This window comes from Acinonyx jubatus, chromosome E1 (genome assembly GCF_027475565.1).
Source record: "Acinonyx jubatus isolate Ajub_Pintada_27869175 chromosome E1, VMU_Ajub_asm_v1.0, whole genome shotgun sequence".
NCBI classification, from domain to species: domain Eukaryota; kingdom Metazoa; phylum Chordata; class Mammalia; order Carnivora; family Felidae; genus Acinonyx; species Acinonyx jubatus.
The window spans coordinates 37,975,706-37,994,940 of NC_069397.1; the positions used below are offsets into that span (position 1 = coordinate 37,975,706).

The window sequence follows — 19,235 nt, forward strand, 5'->3', positions numbered from 1 at the left end:
ACCGCAGCACAGGAGGAAGGTGATCTGGACCCGCCGCCTGCCCTTTGGTTCCCTTCTCCTCGCCCCTCCTCCCCCCTCCCCCGTCCCCAACGACGCGGCCTGAGCGTGGTTGCTGCGCTGGAGGGCGTCGAGCAGTCGGGGAGCTGCGGTCGCGGGGAAAGGCCGGCCCGCATCGCCAGGGGGCGCGCTTCGGGGCCTCTGAGTACGCTCCTCGGTCTCTGGAACTCCTGGAGGAGGCTCGCGTGGCGCCACGGCAGCGGGCCCATCCGTCGCGGGGCCCGGGGTTACTTTGTTCTTCGCTGCGAGTTGGTGGGCTGCGTGGGGGCCTCAGGACGCCAGGCGTGGAGGGAGGTCTGAGCGTCGCAGCCAAGCCTCGCGGGGCCTCCACGGCCAAGGCCAGGCAGGACCTCCGGGGCGCGGCGGGCCCGGTGCTCCCGCTCCCTGGGACCCGCGCCCCCGCCTTCCGACGGCGCCCGAGCCGCTCAGCCGCGCGGCGGCAGTGACACCCAGCGGCCGTGGCGGGGAGTGCAGGTGCCGCCGCTCCGCTCGCGCTGTTCAAGTCCGCGCCACTCGAGGTTCCTACTCGTGGTTACGCTCGGGCACCCCCGGGAGAGAAGGCCGCGCTCTGCAGACTGCCCCGCGGGGCACTTCCCCTCCCCCTCCCCCAGTTTCCTCCGCGGCAGTCGCCCGAGAGCTGGGAGATCCTGCCGGGCTGCAGTGCCCGGAAGGGCGGGGCGGGGCGCAGCGGCGGCGCTGGGCTGTGACCTCGAGCAGTTTCACTTCTGGATCCTACCCCGGTGTGATGGAAGAGCATCTGGGGTGGGGGTGGAGGGGGGACACACAGGCGTGCCGAGGGCTGGCGCTCGGGACCCCGGGGGAGGGATGACTTTTTACTCCCGGGGTGTCACGCGCCCCGTGCCTCCCTGCATTTTCCACCCCCACGCCATGGGTTCCACTCCGCTGTCTCCGGAGCTGCGGCTCCTCCCCAGCAGCAGCCGCCTCCGCGGGGGCTGCCGACCCCCGGAGAGGCCCCGAGCGGCGTGGGCGGCAGGAGGAGCGAGCTGTGAAGCCGCAGGCAGGGGGTTAGGCTGCGGGCTGCTGAGACGCCGGAGCTGTTTCTCAGAAGTGCAGCTGCCCCTCCCCTCACACCCCCCTCAGCTCCCACCTCGAGCCGCACGGCACCCCTTCTTCCCCCCTCCGCCTGGCCTTCGCTTTCCTCACCTGGGCACCCCCAACCCGGGAATCTGGTGTGGCATCCACACAGAATTAAGAGAAACTGAGAGAGGACGGGACCGGGAGTTCAGACCCAGCCTCGGTGCCCATATTCAGAGGCTACAACTCCACTGTCACCTCCTCGTCTCCCACACTCCTGTGGGCCAGGATTGGAATTTCATAGAATGGTTTAGAAAGTGATCGTTTGGGAAAATCATAGGCCGCCATAACCCTAGCTCCAGCGCCGAACCTCCCTGTGAATGCCTGAGGTGTGGTGGGGAGAAAAGGAAGAGGGCACGGTACCCCCTTTCTTTCCTCTTGTTTCTCGAGCTAGAGGAAGGGCCTGGCCAGAACAATGGGGCTGAGGCCAGACTCGGTCTCAGCTGGAAGGAACTTCAGAGATTCCGTTCCAGGGAAAAATGAAGGCCCAGAGAGGGAAAGCAAAGTGCCCAGGTTCACCCAGAGAGTGGCAGAGCTGGGGTTGGACCGCAGGAGTCCAAGTACTCAGCTGGAGTCTGCACCAGGCTGCCATTTGCTTTACTGACATTTCAGAGCTTTGCTCTATTCATTGACTCTGTTTCCCCCTTCACCCCCCTCATCCAGGAGTCTAGGGAGGGTGGTAGGCTCTGTGAGTGACAGGGAGGCAGAGAGACAAATTCCAGTGGGGGTGGGATGGGGAGTGACCTGGTGGAAGGACAAGGCTGGGGAAGAGGTGGCATCTGCCCCCCCTAGTTCCCACCAGCCACCCCCAGGGCTGTGGTTTATTTGACTAGGCAGCTCTTCTGGGCCAGGGGACCTGGGGGGTAGGGGGGGAGGTGAGGTGATGGGAAAAGACTGCTCTGGGCTTCCTGCCCCACCAGTCCTGGGGAAGGAGGGCAGTTTACATCACCCACAGGCCCTCTAACCTCCATACTTTCCACTGCAGTGCTCTTTCCTTGGGTATGTTCATGTTATTCTGGGGGAAGGTCTGTTATTTGGGGGGAAGGGAGGCAGCTGCCTACTTCACAGGTCAAGACAGAGTTAAAAACAAAACCGCAGCAAATTCAACGCCCCGTGTCCTTCAGGGACTTTCCATGACACCTTCCTTCCCCCTCTCCCCCAAGCCAGGGAGTACCTCCCCAGAGGGCCTCCCACCCCAGGTGCAGTGGCTTTTGGCTTTTATGCAAACAACTGTCTGACCGGGAATGTTCTGCAGCCAGAATTTGTGTCCCGGGCCCAATGTGCTCCTTCGCCATCCCTCACCATTCCTGGCCTTCCCAGAGATCTCATCTCCACTTTTGCTCAAACTTCGGGTGCTAGGGAATGAGAGGCGAGGGGAGAGACACAGGTGCTTGTGCCCTTGCCTGCCCTTGGATGGCAGTTGCCTGCAGGTGGAAGTTTGGGCACCGCAGGCAGTGTGAATGGCCTGGTTGTGTTGAGTGATGGGGGAGGGGAAGGAGGCAGGTGCAGGTGTGGGGTGGCCTCCTCTGCCAGGCCTACCACCCTCTAAAGTGTCACATCAGTTCCAAGAATTAGGAAAGGACACTGTCCTTAGGCTGGAAGCCAATCCAGCCCCAAGCCCAGCACCAGCCAGCCTCACAGCTCTCTCCACTGCTCACTGGCAAATGGGATGGGGTCTCCTGGTCTCCCTTTCTCTCTGAGCTGCTCGCTTTGGGAAGGCAGTGGGGAGGAAAAGGCCACATACCACTCAGTTACCCAGAGGCCACTTTTCAAAGTACTTAATGTAATAATACAAAGGCGGGCTGTGACACAATTCCTCTCTCCCTTCCCTTAGTGCTGAGAGTGCAAAACCTGCTGGAGATCTTCCAGCAGTCTGGTGCTGTAGGGAAGGAGATGGTGCTGAGCGTAGAGACAGAGGAAGCTGCCCCCAACCTGGCCCCACCTTTGCTGATCCTAAATTTCAGAAATGGCTTCTTTCTGCCTCTCTCACAGAGGAGGGGAAAAGGAAGGCGTTTTGGAAGAGGTTGAGCAGAACACCAGATGACCTCCCATTCTCTTTTCTGATATTTTCTAAGAGAGACCAGAAGATATCAAGACCAGGCGAAAGCTGAATAATGTCTGTGCCATTCTCCTAGGACTTTCTCCCCAGCACCTTAGGTTTGGGCCTCCAAGTATCTTAAGACTATTTTTTTTTTAATTTTTTAAAATTTATTTTTGAGACAGAGAGAGACAGAGCATGAATGGGGGGAGGGTCAGAGAGAGAGGGAGACACAGAATCAGAAGCAGGCTCCAGGTTCTGAGCTGTCAGCACAGAGCCCGACGCGGGGCTTGAACCCACGGACCGTGAGATCACGACCTGAGCTGAAGTCAGATGCTTAACCGACTGAGTCACCCAGGCGCCCCTCTTAAGGCTATTTTTAAATGCAGCTGGGGCGCCTGGGTGACTCAGTCGGGGGAACATGAGACTCTTGATCTTGGGGTTGCAAGTTTGAGCCCCATGTTGGGTGTAGGGGTTACTTAAAAATAAAATCTTAGGGCACCTGGGTGGCTTAGTTGGTTAAGAATTGGACTCTTGATTTGGGCTCAGGTCATGAGCTCACGGTTCGTGGGTTCAAGCCCTGAGTCAGGCTCTGTGCTGACAGTGTGGAGCCTGCTTGGGATTCTCTCTCTCTCTCTCTCTCTCTCTCTCAAAATAATAAATAAGACTTAAAAAAATAAATAAAACCTTAAAAAAAGTAAGTGTGGCTGAGTTTAGTGACTTCACTTGAACTTCCTGAGGTGGATGTTTCTGAGACCCTAGCAGTGAAAAAGCCAGGGCTTGCCTATCTTCTAGAAAGAACCCATGCTGGGAACAAGGGCAGAGCAGTGTCTTGGCACTGGGAGACACTGCAATGTTGAGCCAGCCAAATCCAGGCCCCAACTTCCTTGGGTCCCCTTAGTGAACTAAGGGCCGGTGGAATGAGAACCCCAGTATAGGGGTATGGGGGCCAGCAACAGGATGCTAATGGCAGGCTCAGGAAGGCATCAGAGTAGATGCCTTATTGCAGTGATAATTTCATTCACCTTGGTACTTAGACTTAAGAAATAGCCACAGGGACTAAATTAAGAAAACAGTCCTAGAGGCAGAATTAAGTCCTTCCATTTTCTGACAGCTATAAATGATAGGCATGCACAATGACTAATTTTAAACACACCAGTATATATTTTTTTATTTTTCAGTGTAAAAATCAAACATGATATAGAAATCTTGAAAACTATCAGCAGGTTTTTTTTGTTTGTTTGTTTGTTCGTTTTTTTGTGTTTTTTTGTGTTGTTTTTTTTTTTTATGTGATGCGCTCATTATGGTTCTGGCAAGGTTAGCATTGCTACATTTCAGAAGCTGACTTTCTTTATAAACAGTCGTTACAGAGGAATAGGGCACCTTACGATGCTCTAAAATAGTTGGACTCTGGGTAAAACTTGAGAGGAGTTAAGAGAGAAGGTCACTGCTGGGCAGGGAGGGCATTTCTGAGAAACCCAGAGAGAATGCTATGAGCACAGGCCGTGTCGAAACCACTCAGCAAGGGCTCCCTCCCTTCCTCCTGGGGGGAAGGCCACTTTGAACCCCCAAACCAGGTTCCCTTCTTCCCCTGTCATTCTGCAGACAAGGGTCATCCACAGACCACACGTGTGGTGGCTTTGGCAACCAGAAATTAAAAATAACCTATGGTTTTTCCAGTAGCCAAAATGATCCCTCACCAAAGCTCATAGACTGAGAACCTGAGCATGCAAAACCACAGTCTGGGTGAAGGGATGTCTGCTTTTCAAATGACCTGCTAATTCTTTGCAACCCACAGTAATTTGGTTTCTGTGAACCCACAGAAGCAGGCCCACCAACAAGGGTTTTTGTCTGCTAACCTGGAAAAGTCCTTGTATAAATGAGTCACTGACAATGGGATCATTTTCAAGGCTGCTCCATTTTCTTACTATGTTAAAATGTTTGTTCTCAGTCTTTTTATGAGAGGAAGAAGAAAAGCAGCTTCAGAATCTGAAGCTAGGCCCCACAGAGGTGTGGCACAGGCTTGGGAGAAGGGGGGTTACATTATGGGACTGCTCTCCAGGCTTTCTAGAGTAGGGTCAATAGGGAGATGGATAGTGAGGAGCATTTGAGGAAACTCTAAGTTACTTGGGGAGTTAATAGTCAAGAGCTCATGAGACAGGGAGGGAGCAAAGCCATTCTACTTTCCTGGCTGCAGTGCCGTGAAGTGTCTGTAGCATGTGGTTAACTCATATTGGTTTTAATATTCAGCATATTCTTTACTCTTATGAATTAAAATAACATGAAGGAGACTGTGCTAGAGATCACATGCCTCCACTGGCTACTGAATGACTGAACTGTGGTCCTAGTATGGCCTTGGAATATCTCCATGTCTTTAAATCCACATACAGTACACGTAGTGGAAAATTTGTAACCATCCAACATAATCCCCCGCCCCCCCAAAAAAACAGTAACATCACCCCATAGACAAAATTACATAAAACTTCATAACATCCTTGGGAGGTAGATATTCTGTCCTTACATTTTTTAATCAAAACATTAACATTCCGTTTTCAAAGAACAGCTCAATCGATATGAATATTCAGCAGTCCACTCTTGTAATATTCGGAGGAAACTTGCATTCAACTTTTTCAAAGTGCAAAGACCTGTTTATCATGTTGATGGCATGGCGGGGTACACACTATCTACAGTTGGGGTGAATGGAGCTACAGTCTTGTATTCTGAGCTCACACAAGTCTAAAGCCTACACTTCTTTTCCAGGCTCTTCTGAGTCCACGGTCTTTAGAGGCAGTGCCCAGCCCTGGGTTCACTGATTATTTGCAGAACCAGTCAGTCCTTTATCTTTAGAGAACAGCATCCTTTTCCTAGAGTGGCCCAGTTCTAGCCTTTGGTTTCAGGCCAAAATTGTCTTCTTCACAGGCACGGAAGTTTCAAATCCATTCTGCTTTTCTGAACTCTGCTTATAGAGAGTTCTCTGAACTGTACTGTCTGAACCTAAAAAATTAGCTCCCAATTCTTTAAAGGAGAAGTATCTCTTCTGCACAACTGGATGCTACTTCCTAGGGCAAAATTTTTATCACTCCCCTTTCTTTCTCTTCTTGAGCTCATAAATCTCAATTCCAAGCCCTTGTGAAAGAGGTTGGCTATCTCTGAGGATTCAAATGTTGAGTGGCCTGGAGTTTCCAAATCTCCACTGGAGACCAACAGACCTGTTCTCTGTGGGGTACATTTTAAAGTTAGGACTCTAAGCATTTAACATTTCCATTGCGGTCTTACTGTGTCTGTGCTGGGATATTTATCAGCAGTATTGCTTTTTCCCTTAAAACACATTAAACCTCACATTTATCAGAGGGGAAAAAGCAGAGGAGGAGAATAAGAATAGTGATACAGAGACTACTTGGAAAAACTTCATGTCAGTGTGAGATTTGTTCATAACACAGTGTTTCAACTAAGCAAAATTCTGTGTTTTCAGACCTTTTTCTTTGCAAAAGAAATCTGAGGTCATATTATATCTGGGCCACCACTATGAGTATGGGCCTAGCAAATGTTAAGCACTGCATTTGAAAGGTGAGAAATTTTGCCACTGACAAAATCAGAAGCTGAGTCAGGAACAGCTCAAAATAGGTAACAAGGCATAAGATTAGTTAGCTTATCTGTGTCAAGGCAAATATCTTTTGGGGAGAATGACTTAAAGAATCTAAAGACTGGTAGATTTATTTATTTAAAAAAATTTTAAGTTTATTTATTTATTTCAAGAGAGATAGAGAGAATGAGCATGGGAGGGGCAGAGAGAGAGGGAGAGAGAGATCCCAAGCAGGCTGTCAGCGTGGAGCCTGATGCAGGGCTTGAACTCACAAACTGCAAGACCATGACCTGAGCCAAAACCGAGGGTTGGATGCTCAATTGACTGAGCCACTCAGGTGCCCCAAGACTGATAGATTTATTAATGTCTTTTTGTCCTTGGTGATGGTGGTGGAGGGTAATGGGGGAGATAACTTCTGTTTAGTTCTATGTCGTTAGGAAATACCTGTGCAATGATTCAAGTGGTGGTAAGGAACATCTGGAGAGCCAGTTCTCTTCCTTTTCCGCCTCACCCCAATTCTGTCACCTTGGCTGCAAGGGAACTTTCCATGGGGTTGGCTGTTCCTCAGATTGTGGCCTCCTGGGTGTGTGGTGGGAAATGAAGATGAGCGAAGACCCACAACGTTCATGTTCAGAGGGACTCTGGCTGGGAAAGGAGATCTCACTGTCCAACATGGTTGAACGTGAATCCTGATTCTGCCCTTCTCACTAAGCAATATTGCTAAGATTCTCCTTTACCCTCTTTACCAGCAAGCGGTGGGCAGGGACATTAATTGGTATAAGGAGTGCCTACAGAAGGAAATATTCACCTGTGTGGTGACAACCACTACTACATATTAACTGGTTCGACTTTAAGATTTAAGAATATGCAGTTTGTACATGCAAATTTTCTCGGACTCGGTGTGTCCCAATCTAGGCCCAGAATGCTACAGTGAAAGTAGCATTTCTGAGTGGCCACCCCACTCAGAAGACTGACCTCAGAAGAATAGAAATCATTTAGAAAATCTATTAGTCACAGGGAAAATGAGGGTCATATCTACACAAAAGTCCCTAGGTTAGTGGGATGGGCCTCTTTCACTCTTAAGGTGCAAAAGTTGGCTTCTGCAGAAGGACTTTCCCACTAATCTGGTGGAAATGCCCGCTTTCCCAAGCTTTCTCTCCTACTAATTCTTGCTTCCAAATAGTCTTTCTTTTGTTCCCTGAAGAGCCAACAGGATGTGCGGCATTTCAAGAGTATAATAAGCAGCTCCTCGGCCACAACGGGTGTAAGCAACCTGGCGTAGCTTGGGGTCTAGGATTACGGAAACATAGTGAAGACTACGCACTGAAATACGTCTAGTCTTTTAGCTGAAATCTCAGACATGTTGGGACTGTTACCATGGAATTTCACAAAGTCTTTTTTTTTTCCCTGAGACAGACGCCATGCTACAAAGAAGGATAAGCCATTTGTGCAGTCTGAGGTGGAACATTTTAATTACTGGCAGCACATAAATTAGTTGAGTTGAAGTCTAATGCCTAAGCCCTTTCGAAATATCAAGGCAGATACATAAAACACTAATCTACCAGGAATTGGGGATTCTTGGCTCTGGTAGAAAGGTGCACAAAGCTGACTCTTAATGTGTAACTAGGCTCCATGAAGTTGTCCCTGGAAGCAGAATTTATTTTCGCTAACACCAGTTCTTAAAAAGGAGAGAGAGAGAAAAAAAAAAGGCTTTGGCAAGCAGCTGCAGGTGCCACTTTGTGTATATACTTTGGGGCAAGATCAAAATACCTTCCTGTTTTTTGTTCCTCCCCACCATCCTCTTCACATTCACAACTCAGTGGTTAAAGGAAAAATTTAACAACACTACCATTTTCACACCAAAGCAATGTGAAACAGATATTCATATACATACTCTTTTGCTTAATACCCATGCATTAAGAGGTCTAAAAAGTAACTGTGGTTACAGCATAATCGCATACATTTAAAGCTGGAAGGGACCTTAGAGAATGTATAAACCCAACTGTTACTTTATGGTTGAAGAAACTTAGTTTTAAGAGTTAAGTGATTTGCCCAAAGTCATACAGCTAATTAGCAGCCAATATGGAATTCACAAACAGATTTCGTGACCCCTATTGCAATACTAATTTTACAATTATCCCTGAACTTTCCCTTGATAGCGTATTTCCCATAACAGATGACAAAGCTGACCGATACATGTGCAGAATCAAGATCTTTCAGGAGTTTTTGTGGCATACAGCAGCTCCACTTAAAATGGAGAGAGAAACCCACCCTGCTTGATCAAGGAGAACCTGTCAGCAGAGTTGCCCCCTCCTCACCCCGTCAGGAAGCTCATCAAAGACCCAAACAACACACATGACATCTGTCCCTGATTCCTCTCCTGTGGGGAGGGGGAGACTAAGTCACTCATTTTGGATTCTTCGGTGGTTTTTTGTCAAAAAAAGAAATCATTGGTAAGTGTCTGTACACTAATGCTCCATGAAGGAGACCAAGAACTTTTAGGTAACTACCCACCCCCCTCACTGCCCCATGGTGCTTCTGAACCATTTCCCCCTCAGAGCCCAGTTCTGCCAGTCTTGATCATAGGAAATGGATGCCATCGTCCAAAGCCGACAACTTCCTGGAGTTTCAATGATGGTCTATGTTTAAAGCCATCCGTTCTTCTGATATAGAATTTCTCCTATTCATGACTGGTTTAAACTAAAGCAACTTTTAATTGATGATGGGAAGGTTAAAGGGTAGAGGCAGAAGTATCATTGGATGACTTGATTTTTTCCCCCTTGTGTGCTAAGAAATGGGTCTGCTGCCTAGAGACTTCAGTCTTCAGTTACTGGTAACAGATACTTGTTTTATGGCTGTTCTTTTCCTTACCATTAGAGTATAATTTGGGATGAGGAGACTATATCCTAGACTTTCAGCCTGTGTTAAGTACAGAAGGGCATGGCTTCCGAGCCAGGTTAGCTGGTGAGCTCTTCTTCTTTGTGGACCTAGGCAGATGACCAAAATGCTTTTCCACATATGGCTGATGTATCTGTGTATCTCAGAAAGAATGTCTCTTGCAGCACAACTGGGGGATTCTTTTGAATGGCAACAAACCCCAAGGACTGCTTCTTCCATTGCTGCAAAAGATAATGACCAAATACTTCACTGGCTTTTAAATATCATAAAAATTCAAGTCCCTAATGAGAAAACAAAGGTTTAACAAAAATGATAACACGATATTATCTGCAAACAATTTCTGAATGAAGACAGCATTTCCCTGTTGCCCATGTGAACATGACTCTTTGGACACTAAAAATGGTATGGAAGGGAGTTTGGAAATGAGTTTGGAGAATAATTCGTTAGGTGGGGTGTCGGTTTTTACAAATTATGTTGAATGCTCAGGCGTAAATCATCTTGGAGACCAGATGTTCACTTCAGCATGGCTCTGTGCTCTCCTCTGGCTATGTGAGATGAGAACTCATACCGATCATGGCTTCGATATCCACACATGTTACACTCAAAAGGGTCACGAAAGCCATGGCAACCCATGTGAATAGTGAACATCACATAATCCAGGAAGAGGACTCGACAGTGGTCACATCGATACACATCCATCACCTCCCCTTCTTTGTTGATCACTTTGATGGAGTCTCTTGGACAGATGGGTGGGGGCTTGAGGAGTTCATAAGAGCGGGGGATTTCCTTCAGAAGTGGCATCCCATTGCGGACCCGGGGAGGGACCATGTGATTTTGCTGGTAGATGTGATTCTGGCGTTCTTCATGGTTGCTATCAGTGTCTGTGGAGTCATGGCCACTATTGTTGGGGGAGAGGCCTCTTTCAGAAGGCAGGCTCTTCTCTGGCAGGTGGATATTCTTCTTTTCCAGGTCCTGGGGGGCACCATTTGGCATCTCCGCACGGGTGAGGGCTATGGGATACATGCTGCTGATAACTGGAACCATCTCAGAGGTGGGAGCAGGTGGTGTCTGGACTAAGGGGCGCAAGGCTTCTGCACCGAGATAGCTGATGGCATTATTGATGGCTTGGTCCATCATCCGGGTCTGTATCATCTCACTCTCTTTCTCGTACATATAGCCGGGATTATAGTTGACGTCAAAACAGTGGCGCTTCTCACCTAGAACAAGTGAAAGAAATAATTACAAGAGGAAGAACACACAGGCAGAGAGTTTGTAAAATGATTTTCCAGAGTCCTTGAAAAGGGAGGAAGGATGTGCCACCTGCTCAAGAACACCCAGCCCTGGGGTGCCCGGGCGGCTCAGTTAGTTAAGCGTCCGACTTCGGCAGGTCATGATCTCACGATTCGTGGGTTCGAGCCCCGCATCAGGCTCTGTGCTCACAGCTCAGAGCCTGGACCTTACTTTGGATACTGTGTCTCCTTCTCTCTCTGCTCCTCCCCCACTCATGCTCTGTCTCTCTCTCTCTCTCAAAAATAAATAAACATTAAAAAAAAAAAAAAAAAAAGAACACCCAGCCCAGGCAGAATGGCTCCAATGGATGCTGAAGTCTCAAGGGACAGTGGCTGACAGTACATGTTTGGACAGTCAAAATAAATTAAGCAGGCAGACAAAAGGGAGTGTCAGAGATGTCATTAAGTTGAGGCTACAACGTGAACTGTTTCCACTGCTCACATCAGAGGGGACACTGGAGAAAAGGAGAGAAAAGGAAGCAAGAGGACACTGGGGCAGGGTTCACGGAAGGCTGGGGAGCTACCACTGTGCAGGAGCATGGCACTTCTACTGTTCCTGGACTCTCAACCCAATCAGTTCCCAAACTCTTATTTTGCTTGTAATACTAGAGAGCCAGGGGAACGGAAGTGCTGCAAACAGCGGGGATGCTCAGCAACTAGCCTCTGCAGCTTTTTAAATAGCTACAGGGGCAGAAAAAGTAGCCCCCAAACCTCCAACTTATCACTCCCCAAACAAATTGTCACCAGACTGAGATTTAAGTAAATGAACTTCAAATGTAGAAAGTTTTAGAAAAGCTTTCTTGATGAAAGATCACAGTCTTTACTCCCTTCATAAAGTATGTCATGCTTTTGTTTGAAAAAAAAAATGTATCATTGATACACAGGTGATCATTAGGACCTATCTCACACTTAACTGAAAAATGTATTTGTGGTCACCCTGTCCTACTGCTCCTGTCAAACTGCTGAGAAATTCTGAAAACAGAGTTTAGCCACCTTTGGGGTGTGGGTGTTGTGTGTTAGAAAATAGAGGCTCTCTGGCCACAGGGAAGGCAGGAGCAGGGTCTGCAGTGATGGCAGATGTGCTCAGCGGTGAGTGGCTGGTAGAGGGAAGAGAGAACGGGTGGATGTGTCAAGCACTGAAAGTGAGGCTAAGGTATTGCTGATGCTTTTTTATTTTGTAGACACTAGATTCTGGGGGGATATGCTGAACCAGATCCTCTCTTCCGTAACATTCCCTAGGCATGTTATGGTTCCAAAACTTGTCCCTGCCATACAGTAAAGGGTCCAATAATGAAAGAATTCAAGAAAACAGAAGAATTGGAAGAACTGGTTTCTGTTCTTGAGCTGTCTCCAAACTAGTGGGAGAGAAACAAGACCTGTATGCATGGAAGCAGAGAAAAATAAATGTTAGAAGTCATGAAAGGACAGCCCTGCTCTATGGAGGTCTTTGATTTTATTCTAAATGCCATGCTTAAGGCAGTTAAGTAGGGGAGTACACGTCTTCTGTAAAAAGAATTATAAGGCAAGGGTAAGGCAGTCTGGTAGAAATTGTATATTTAAGTGTTAAGGGAATGAAAAACATTCAAGAGTACCTGGGGCAGGGAAATCTTTCTTGGAAAACCCAGATTTTGAGAAGGGTCTTGATGAACTGGTATGACGTAGCTTTTCAGAGAGGTTGATGAGACATCCCAATTGAGGGAGGAGCATGACAGAAGGCAGAGAAGTGGGACTACACAGGACACAAGCAGGGCAGAGTAAGAGAGTATGGCTGTAGCTCTCCTTCAGGAAGAATGAAATACAGCATTTCTGAAACTTCACTGATTCCCTCACGTTCTGCAATACTGGCACCTCAGGGTGGTGTGGCGGTTGAGTGCCTGGGCAATAGGGCCAGATGGGACTGGATCTGATGCTGGCTCATCAGTTACCCACTGTGTGACCTTGGGCAAGTTACTTAACATGTCTATGGCTCCATGTCCTCATGTATAATGGGGATAATAATTGTATCTGCCACCCAGGGTCACTGGGAAGTGCTTAGAAAAATGCCTAGTACATAGAAAGCACTTGGTAAATGTTAGGACTTTTTGTTTTGTTGGAATCAGCTTGCCTTTTCTTTCTGTTTTTGTTTTTTGTTTTTTGTTTTTTTTGCTAAAATGAATTTTCTTTTAAAAAATGTTTATTTATTTTGAAAGGGAGAGTGTGTGTGCCCGTGTGCCAGTGGGGGAGGGGCAGAGAGAGAGAGGGAGGGGGGAGAGAGAGAGAGAGAGACAGTGAGAGAGAGAGAGAGAGAGAGAGAGAGAGAATCCCAAGCAGGCTCTGCTCTAGAAGCATGGAGCCTGATGTGGGGTTCTATCTCATGAACCTGAGATAATGACCCAAGCCGAAATCAAGAGTTGAATGTCTAACTGACCAAGTCACCTAGGTGCCCTGAGTTTGCTTCTTCTTTCTTTCTTTCTTTTTTTAATGTTTATTTACCTTTTTTTAAAATGTTTATTCATTTTTGAAAGACAGAGCACAAACAGGGGTGGGGTGGGGTGGAGAGAGAGGGGGACACAGAATCCTAAGCAGGCTCCAGGCTCCGAGCTGTCAGCACAGAGCCCGACTCGGGGCTTGAACCCACGAACCACGAGATCATGACCTGAGCCGAAGTCGGACGCTCAACCGACTGAGCCACCCAGGCGCCCCTATGTTTATTTACCTTTTGAGAGAGAGAGAGAGAGAGAGAGAGAGAGAGAGAGAGAGAAAGAAAGAGAGAGAAGCAGGCGAGGGGCAGAGAGACAGAGACACAGAATCCAAAGCAGGCTCCAGCTATCTGAGCTATCAGTACAGAGCGCAACGCGGGGCTCAAAAACACGAACCGTGAGATCATGGCCTGAGCCTAAGTCTGACACTTAACTGATGGAGCCACCCAGGCACCCCGCAAGTTTGCTTTTTAAGTAAACTTTATATTACTAACACAAATGGAAAACCAGAATCACTTACCGCAAATAGAAGGTAGTTATGAAAAATAAAGACAATGAAATAGAGCGATTTACTTAAGTTTTGATCAGATACTGTGACTACTTGGAAACAAAGATCCCCTCTCTCTGCTAAAAACAGAGATTGCCAAGTGTGAGATTAGTATTAATGAAATCTAACATCAAATTAAATCTAAACATTTTTCCTTTGGTATAATCAAGAAGATTGAGAGAAAACTAAAAAACGAAATAATTTTCTTGCCCCATGGGCCTCCTGGCATTTTGCATTCCACATTTGGGGAGATACTGAAAAAAGATAACACATGGTGAAACCAAACGATGGGCATTCTGAAATTGGATTTGGATTTGAACAAAGAACAAACTGCCACATGCCCTTGAGCAAGGGAGGCTTGGGTCAAAATTTTATTTTCAGGATATTAATGGAACAGCAAAGTGTAAGATAGACCAGAGCAGTGAGAAATGGGAGCCAGAAAGAGCAGCTAGAAGATCTAATGGAATCAGATGGATTTGTCCTGCATCCCCACTACCTTAAGGCCAACATGATAGTTTCTAGACAAATACCTGAGAGAAAAAATATGCAAAGAAAAACACCCTGCTTTGGCAACTCAATAAAAAGCAACAGAAAAGTAGACCTTTGCCAAAGTCATCAGTGGTTCTTATTTTCAGCTTCCAGATTGAATATATCTTTGATCAAAGCTGTTTGAAAGAATGAGGCTGAGAACATGAAAGCCAGCTAAGGTCACAAATATTCATTCTCCCGAACGTGACACAGAAATGATGAACTTTGGTTTCTTGGCCTTTTCAAGGTCATCGATGATTTTCCAGTGTGGCTGGTTCTACTCAACTCCCCAGATACCAGGGGTCCGTGAGAACCTTTTTTATCTTTTCACCTAACAGAGAGGTTCCAGAAAGTTTCCGGGGTGGGGTAGGCACATCATAAACTCTGCTTTTATCCTTTCTCCCAAGAGTTCGCTTTACTGAACTAGGCCTACAGTTTCAGAGTCTATACCACCTGCAGCACATGTCAGAAAACAGCTGAGTGCTAAAGTTGTAAGAGGCAAAACAGTAAGAGGGAAATAAACCCTTGGATGAGTGGAAATATGTGACTGAGTTCTGTGGTTAACACAGACCATTGTTCATTGTGAAGATGGGAGAGCCTCAGATCTTCACGTGCACGCAACCTACAATCATCAGATCCCCTCATCTCTGAGTTACGGTAACTTGAGTAGTGCAGATGATTATCAGTCACCTGTAGACACGATGACTCAATGTGTATGAAACTCAGAAGGGGTAAGCTACAGTAATTGAAAAGCCAACAGCTCACGTTTCTTTAGTAACATACTCATAAAAAAGGTTAGTCAAACCACAAGAGTGTAACTTCTCCCAAACCTGCACAGAGCCTCTAGTCCAGCTTGTAGTCAAAATCGTACCACACCTTTGAATGATTAATGATAGCAGCTTCAGGCTGAATTAGAGGTTTCCTTCTGATGAAAGTACAAATGGCAGCAACAAGTTCTGAGTTTAGGAACCAAGGCTGCCTGGTTGGGCCATTACTTACCCGTGTTTCCTTTTAAAGGTGTCAATCCCTCAATCCCTACCATCTAGGCTTTGGTAACTCTAAACTGAGCAACTGCCTGACCTGAACTGCTGCGATGTGGTGAGGGCATATGGTTGTTGGCTTCTAAGTGCCAACTTGAAAGTACAGACAGAATCACAGCCTAGAGCTAAAAGGGACCTTAGCTGAGCACACGGATTTAGACCTCTGCCTTTGGGGCCAAGCAATACCCACCACCCTAATCTGTTTACTTCTGGGTTTTTTTTTTATTTTTATTTTTAAAAATATTTTTATTTATTTTTGAGACAGAGAGAGACAGAGTATGAGCAGGGGAGGGGCAGAGAGAGAGGGAGACACAGAATCTGAAGCAAGCTCCAGGCTCCGAGCTGTCAGCACAGAGCCCGACGCGGGGCTTGAACCCATGAACCGTGAGATCATGACCTGAGTGGAAGTCGGACACTTAACCGACTGAGCCACCCAGGCGCCCCTACTTCTGGGTTTTATACTTCACACTACCTAGCCCTGTGCCTTATATATAATACTAAAAGGAATAGCTACTATTTATTGAGCCCTTACTATATACCCAGTGCTGTCCTAGGTACTTTTTGTATATTGTCTCATTTGCCTAAGGTGAATTAGCATCTCTTAGTCAGATGAAGAACCTAACCTACAAACAGGTTAATTTGCTAAGGTCGGTTAGTCAGTAAATGGAGAACTAGGATGCAATCTAAGGGCCTAAATATATCTGTCCATGAGCATTAACTGCTGTTTCCTGGATGCTACCTTGCCCATGGCTGCACATTCCCACCATGGACAGTGACTTCAGATTCTCTGCTGGGGTGGTTCCCATAAGCAGTGGACCAGCAACTGTGCTTTATTCCAAATGGACCAGCAACGTGCATTCAAGAAATATCTATGATGCACAGAATTGTTGTATCTGTAAGTGCTTAAAAGAATGCCTGGCAAATGTAAACACTTAATAAGTGGTAGATCATTTATTATTATTATTATTATTATTATTATTAGCCTCACACCATGTTACATGCTTTGAGGAATATAAACATAATTGCAATCCAATAGGAAATGTAGCATTTATGCAATTTCATTACAAATCAGTACCCCTAATACAAAGCATACAGTAGTCAAGAGAGTAAAGAGAATAATATGGACAGCTTCTCAAATATGTCATGTAATGTGAGACAAATATTAATCTATTCTTTATTTAAAAAAAAATTTTAAATGTTTATTTTTGAGAGAGAGACAGAGACAGAGACAGAGCACAAGCGGGGGAAGGGCAGAGGGAGAGGGTGACACAGAATCTGAAGCAGGCTCCAGGCTCTGAGCTGTCAGCACAGAGTCCGATGTGAGGCTCAAATTCAAGGACTGAGAGATCATGACCTGAGCCAAAGTCAGATGCTTAACTGATTGAGCCACTCAGGCACCTCTGTTCTTTAAAGTCTCCTTGTTATCTGAGGTGGTGGCAGTGATTGTGGTGAAGACAGTTCTATATATCACCAAACTGTTTTAAGCTTGCCTTGAGTGCAGGGGGAGAACAGAGTAAAGAGAGGACTCAGGAGACTATGCGAATGTAGACGATGTGTGTGCTTTTTTTTTTTTTTGTTTTTGTTTATTTATTTATTTTGAGAGAGAGAGCACCATGCAAGTGAGAGTACAAGAGTGGGGGACAGACAGAGGGAAAATCCCAAGCAGACTCAGCACTGACAACAGTAAGCCCAATGAGGGGCTTGATCTCAAGAACCAAGAGATCATGCATGACCTGAGCCAAAATCAGAAACTTAACCAACTGAACCACCCAGGCACCTCCTGACCATGTGTACTTCTTTTATTTATTTATTTATTATTTTTTTTAACATTTATTTATTATTGAGAGACAGAGAGACACAGAGCGTGAGCAGGGGAGGGGTAGAGAGAGGGGGAGACACAGAATCCGAAGCAGGCTCCAGGCTCTGAGCTGTCAGCACAGAGCCCGATGTGGGGCTTGAACTCAAAAACTATGAGATCATGACCTGGGCCAAAATCAGATCTTAACCGACTGAGCCACCCAGGCGCCCCCTGACCATGTGTACTTCTAAAGGCAGATGTGAGTGATGGTATTCCAGACAGACAGCATGGACAGAACCATTACATATAAGAGGGAAAGTATTACACAGAAGTGGAAGTAGTTCACTGTGGCTGAATTAAAAGATTACTTGGCTGAAATGATAAAATGAGAAAAGGTAACTTGGAGACAGATTGTGCAAGGCTCAGAACACCTGGGTGGTTCAGATTTTATTCCATTGGGAAGCCACTGAAAGGTTTTTTTGAAGATGGGGGGGAATGATTTGAACTTTAGGAAAATAACACATTTCTACTATTATAGTCATCATGAGGGGTGATGTGAAATATTCAGGTTTTCTTTTGAAGTTTCTTCAAGTCACTGAAATGTATTTGCCACTACCTTCATACCATATCCCATGCGTATTATCGCTTACTCTTACTGCAAGTACATGTCAAAAAAAGGGATGGGGGCAGGTAAGTAGGGTAAATGGAATATCTGATGAGATGATGGCTCTGATCTCAATCTAAATGAGACCAAAGTGACTAACATTTCTTCCAGGAGGAGGAAAGCAGTGGGGAGCCACAGAACAGGCAAGAAGGGGAGCAAACAGAGAGAGAGTGATGGGGGTGGCAGTGAGGAAAACTGAGCTGGAGACTGTTTTGTTGTTGCAGAAGCCTTGTCCTCTGTGAGAGGTACTATTGGATGTCATCGGTCCTGATGGAGTCACCAGGGGAAGACTTCTTTTCTCAAGAAAACACACCCTCGAGGGAGAATGATTGCCCTTCTTCAGGGACTTTTTCTTCCACCAGCTTTCAATGACTACACTCCCCACTGTCCAAAGCCCTGGTGTAGCACACATGACATGCACTGCTCGGGGTGACCTCCCAAGGAAGGAAGGCCTTGGACTGCAGCATGATTTAGGCCTTGCCCTGACCCTGCTCTGTCACCTACTAGTTGCATCTCGCCATCTCTCCAATTTTTCCTCCTCTGGTGAAAGAACTCGCTGGGTGTTCCTGATATCCCTTCAAGCCCTAAAATGCTATGATTTTATAATGTTTAAAGGATTATAGATTTCAGCCCTTTGGAAAGGGGTGGGAGAAGATACTTTTTGCTGTTAGAAACGAGTTTTCAAACTGCTTCCTGTCGCTCTGTTAACCAAAGCAGACAATTTCTCATTAGTTACTTCACAAGGAGAATCGATGGTGTTTGTTGAAGTGTCAAAACCTCACCAGAATGTTTACCGCGGCTGAGTGAGATCTGTTTTCATGTTCTTTTCAACATGAAAACTTCCTTTAATAAAGTAATACATAAAATTAAAAATAATAAGGAGATGCTATGGTAACCACTTTGGTCGGAATAACACATCTGTTTTTGGAGAAAGAATGAAAATCAGAAAAAGAAATATGCAGAAATGTAGTCATTTTCCTCCTCCCTCCAGGAGAGAAATCTGGCCTCTATTTTGAGCCAAGTATTTGAAGATGGCCTAGTTAGAAGTCTATTCAAACAAGTTTATAACAGGAGAATCAGGAGAATAAGATGCAGAGAAAGGACAAGTCTTAAAAGGGTTAGGTGCTAAAAGTGAGGCCTTCGTGTCCTGCGAAAAGAGCAACTAAGAATTATTTTGATGATGTAAAGGTGCTGATTTCTAATGAATGTGTGTTGATTTATGTCCTATCTTACGGAAAG

At 46.4% G+C, this 19,235-nt stretch overlaps 1 protein-coding gene across 4 annotated transcripts in view; it reads right to left on the reverse strand.

Moving 5' to 3' along the window:
• Positions 1-4,331: 4,331 nt before the first annotated feature.
• Positions 4,332-19,235, reverse strand: part of IKZF3 (IKAROS family zinc finger 3) — a 96,633-nt gene continuing 81,729 nt past the window's right edge. For all 4 annotated transcript variants that reach the window (XM_053212420.1, XM_027033858.2, XM_015078597.3 and 1 more), the window contains one exon: positions 4,332-10,888. In XM_053212420.1, the coding sequence (XP_053068395.1) occupies positions 10,185-10,888 (704 nt within the window). In that variant the 3' untranslated portion in view covers positions 4,332-10,184. The remainder of the gene's footprint in view (positions 10,889-19,235) is intronic.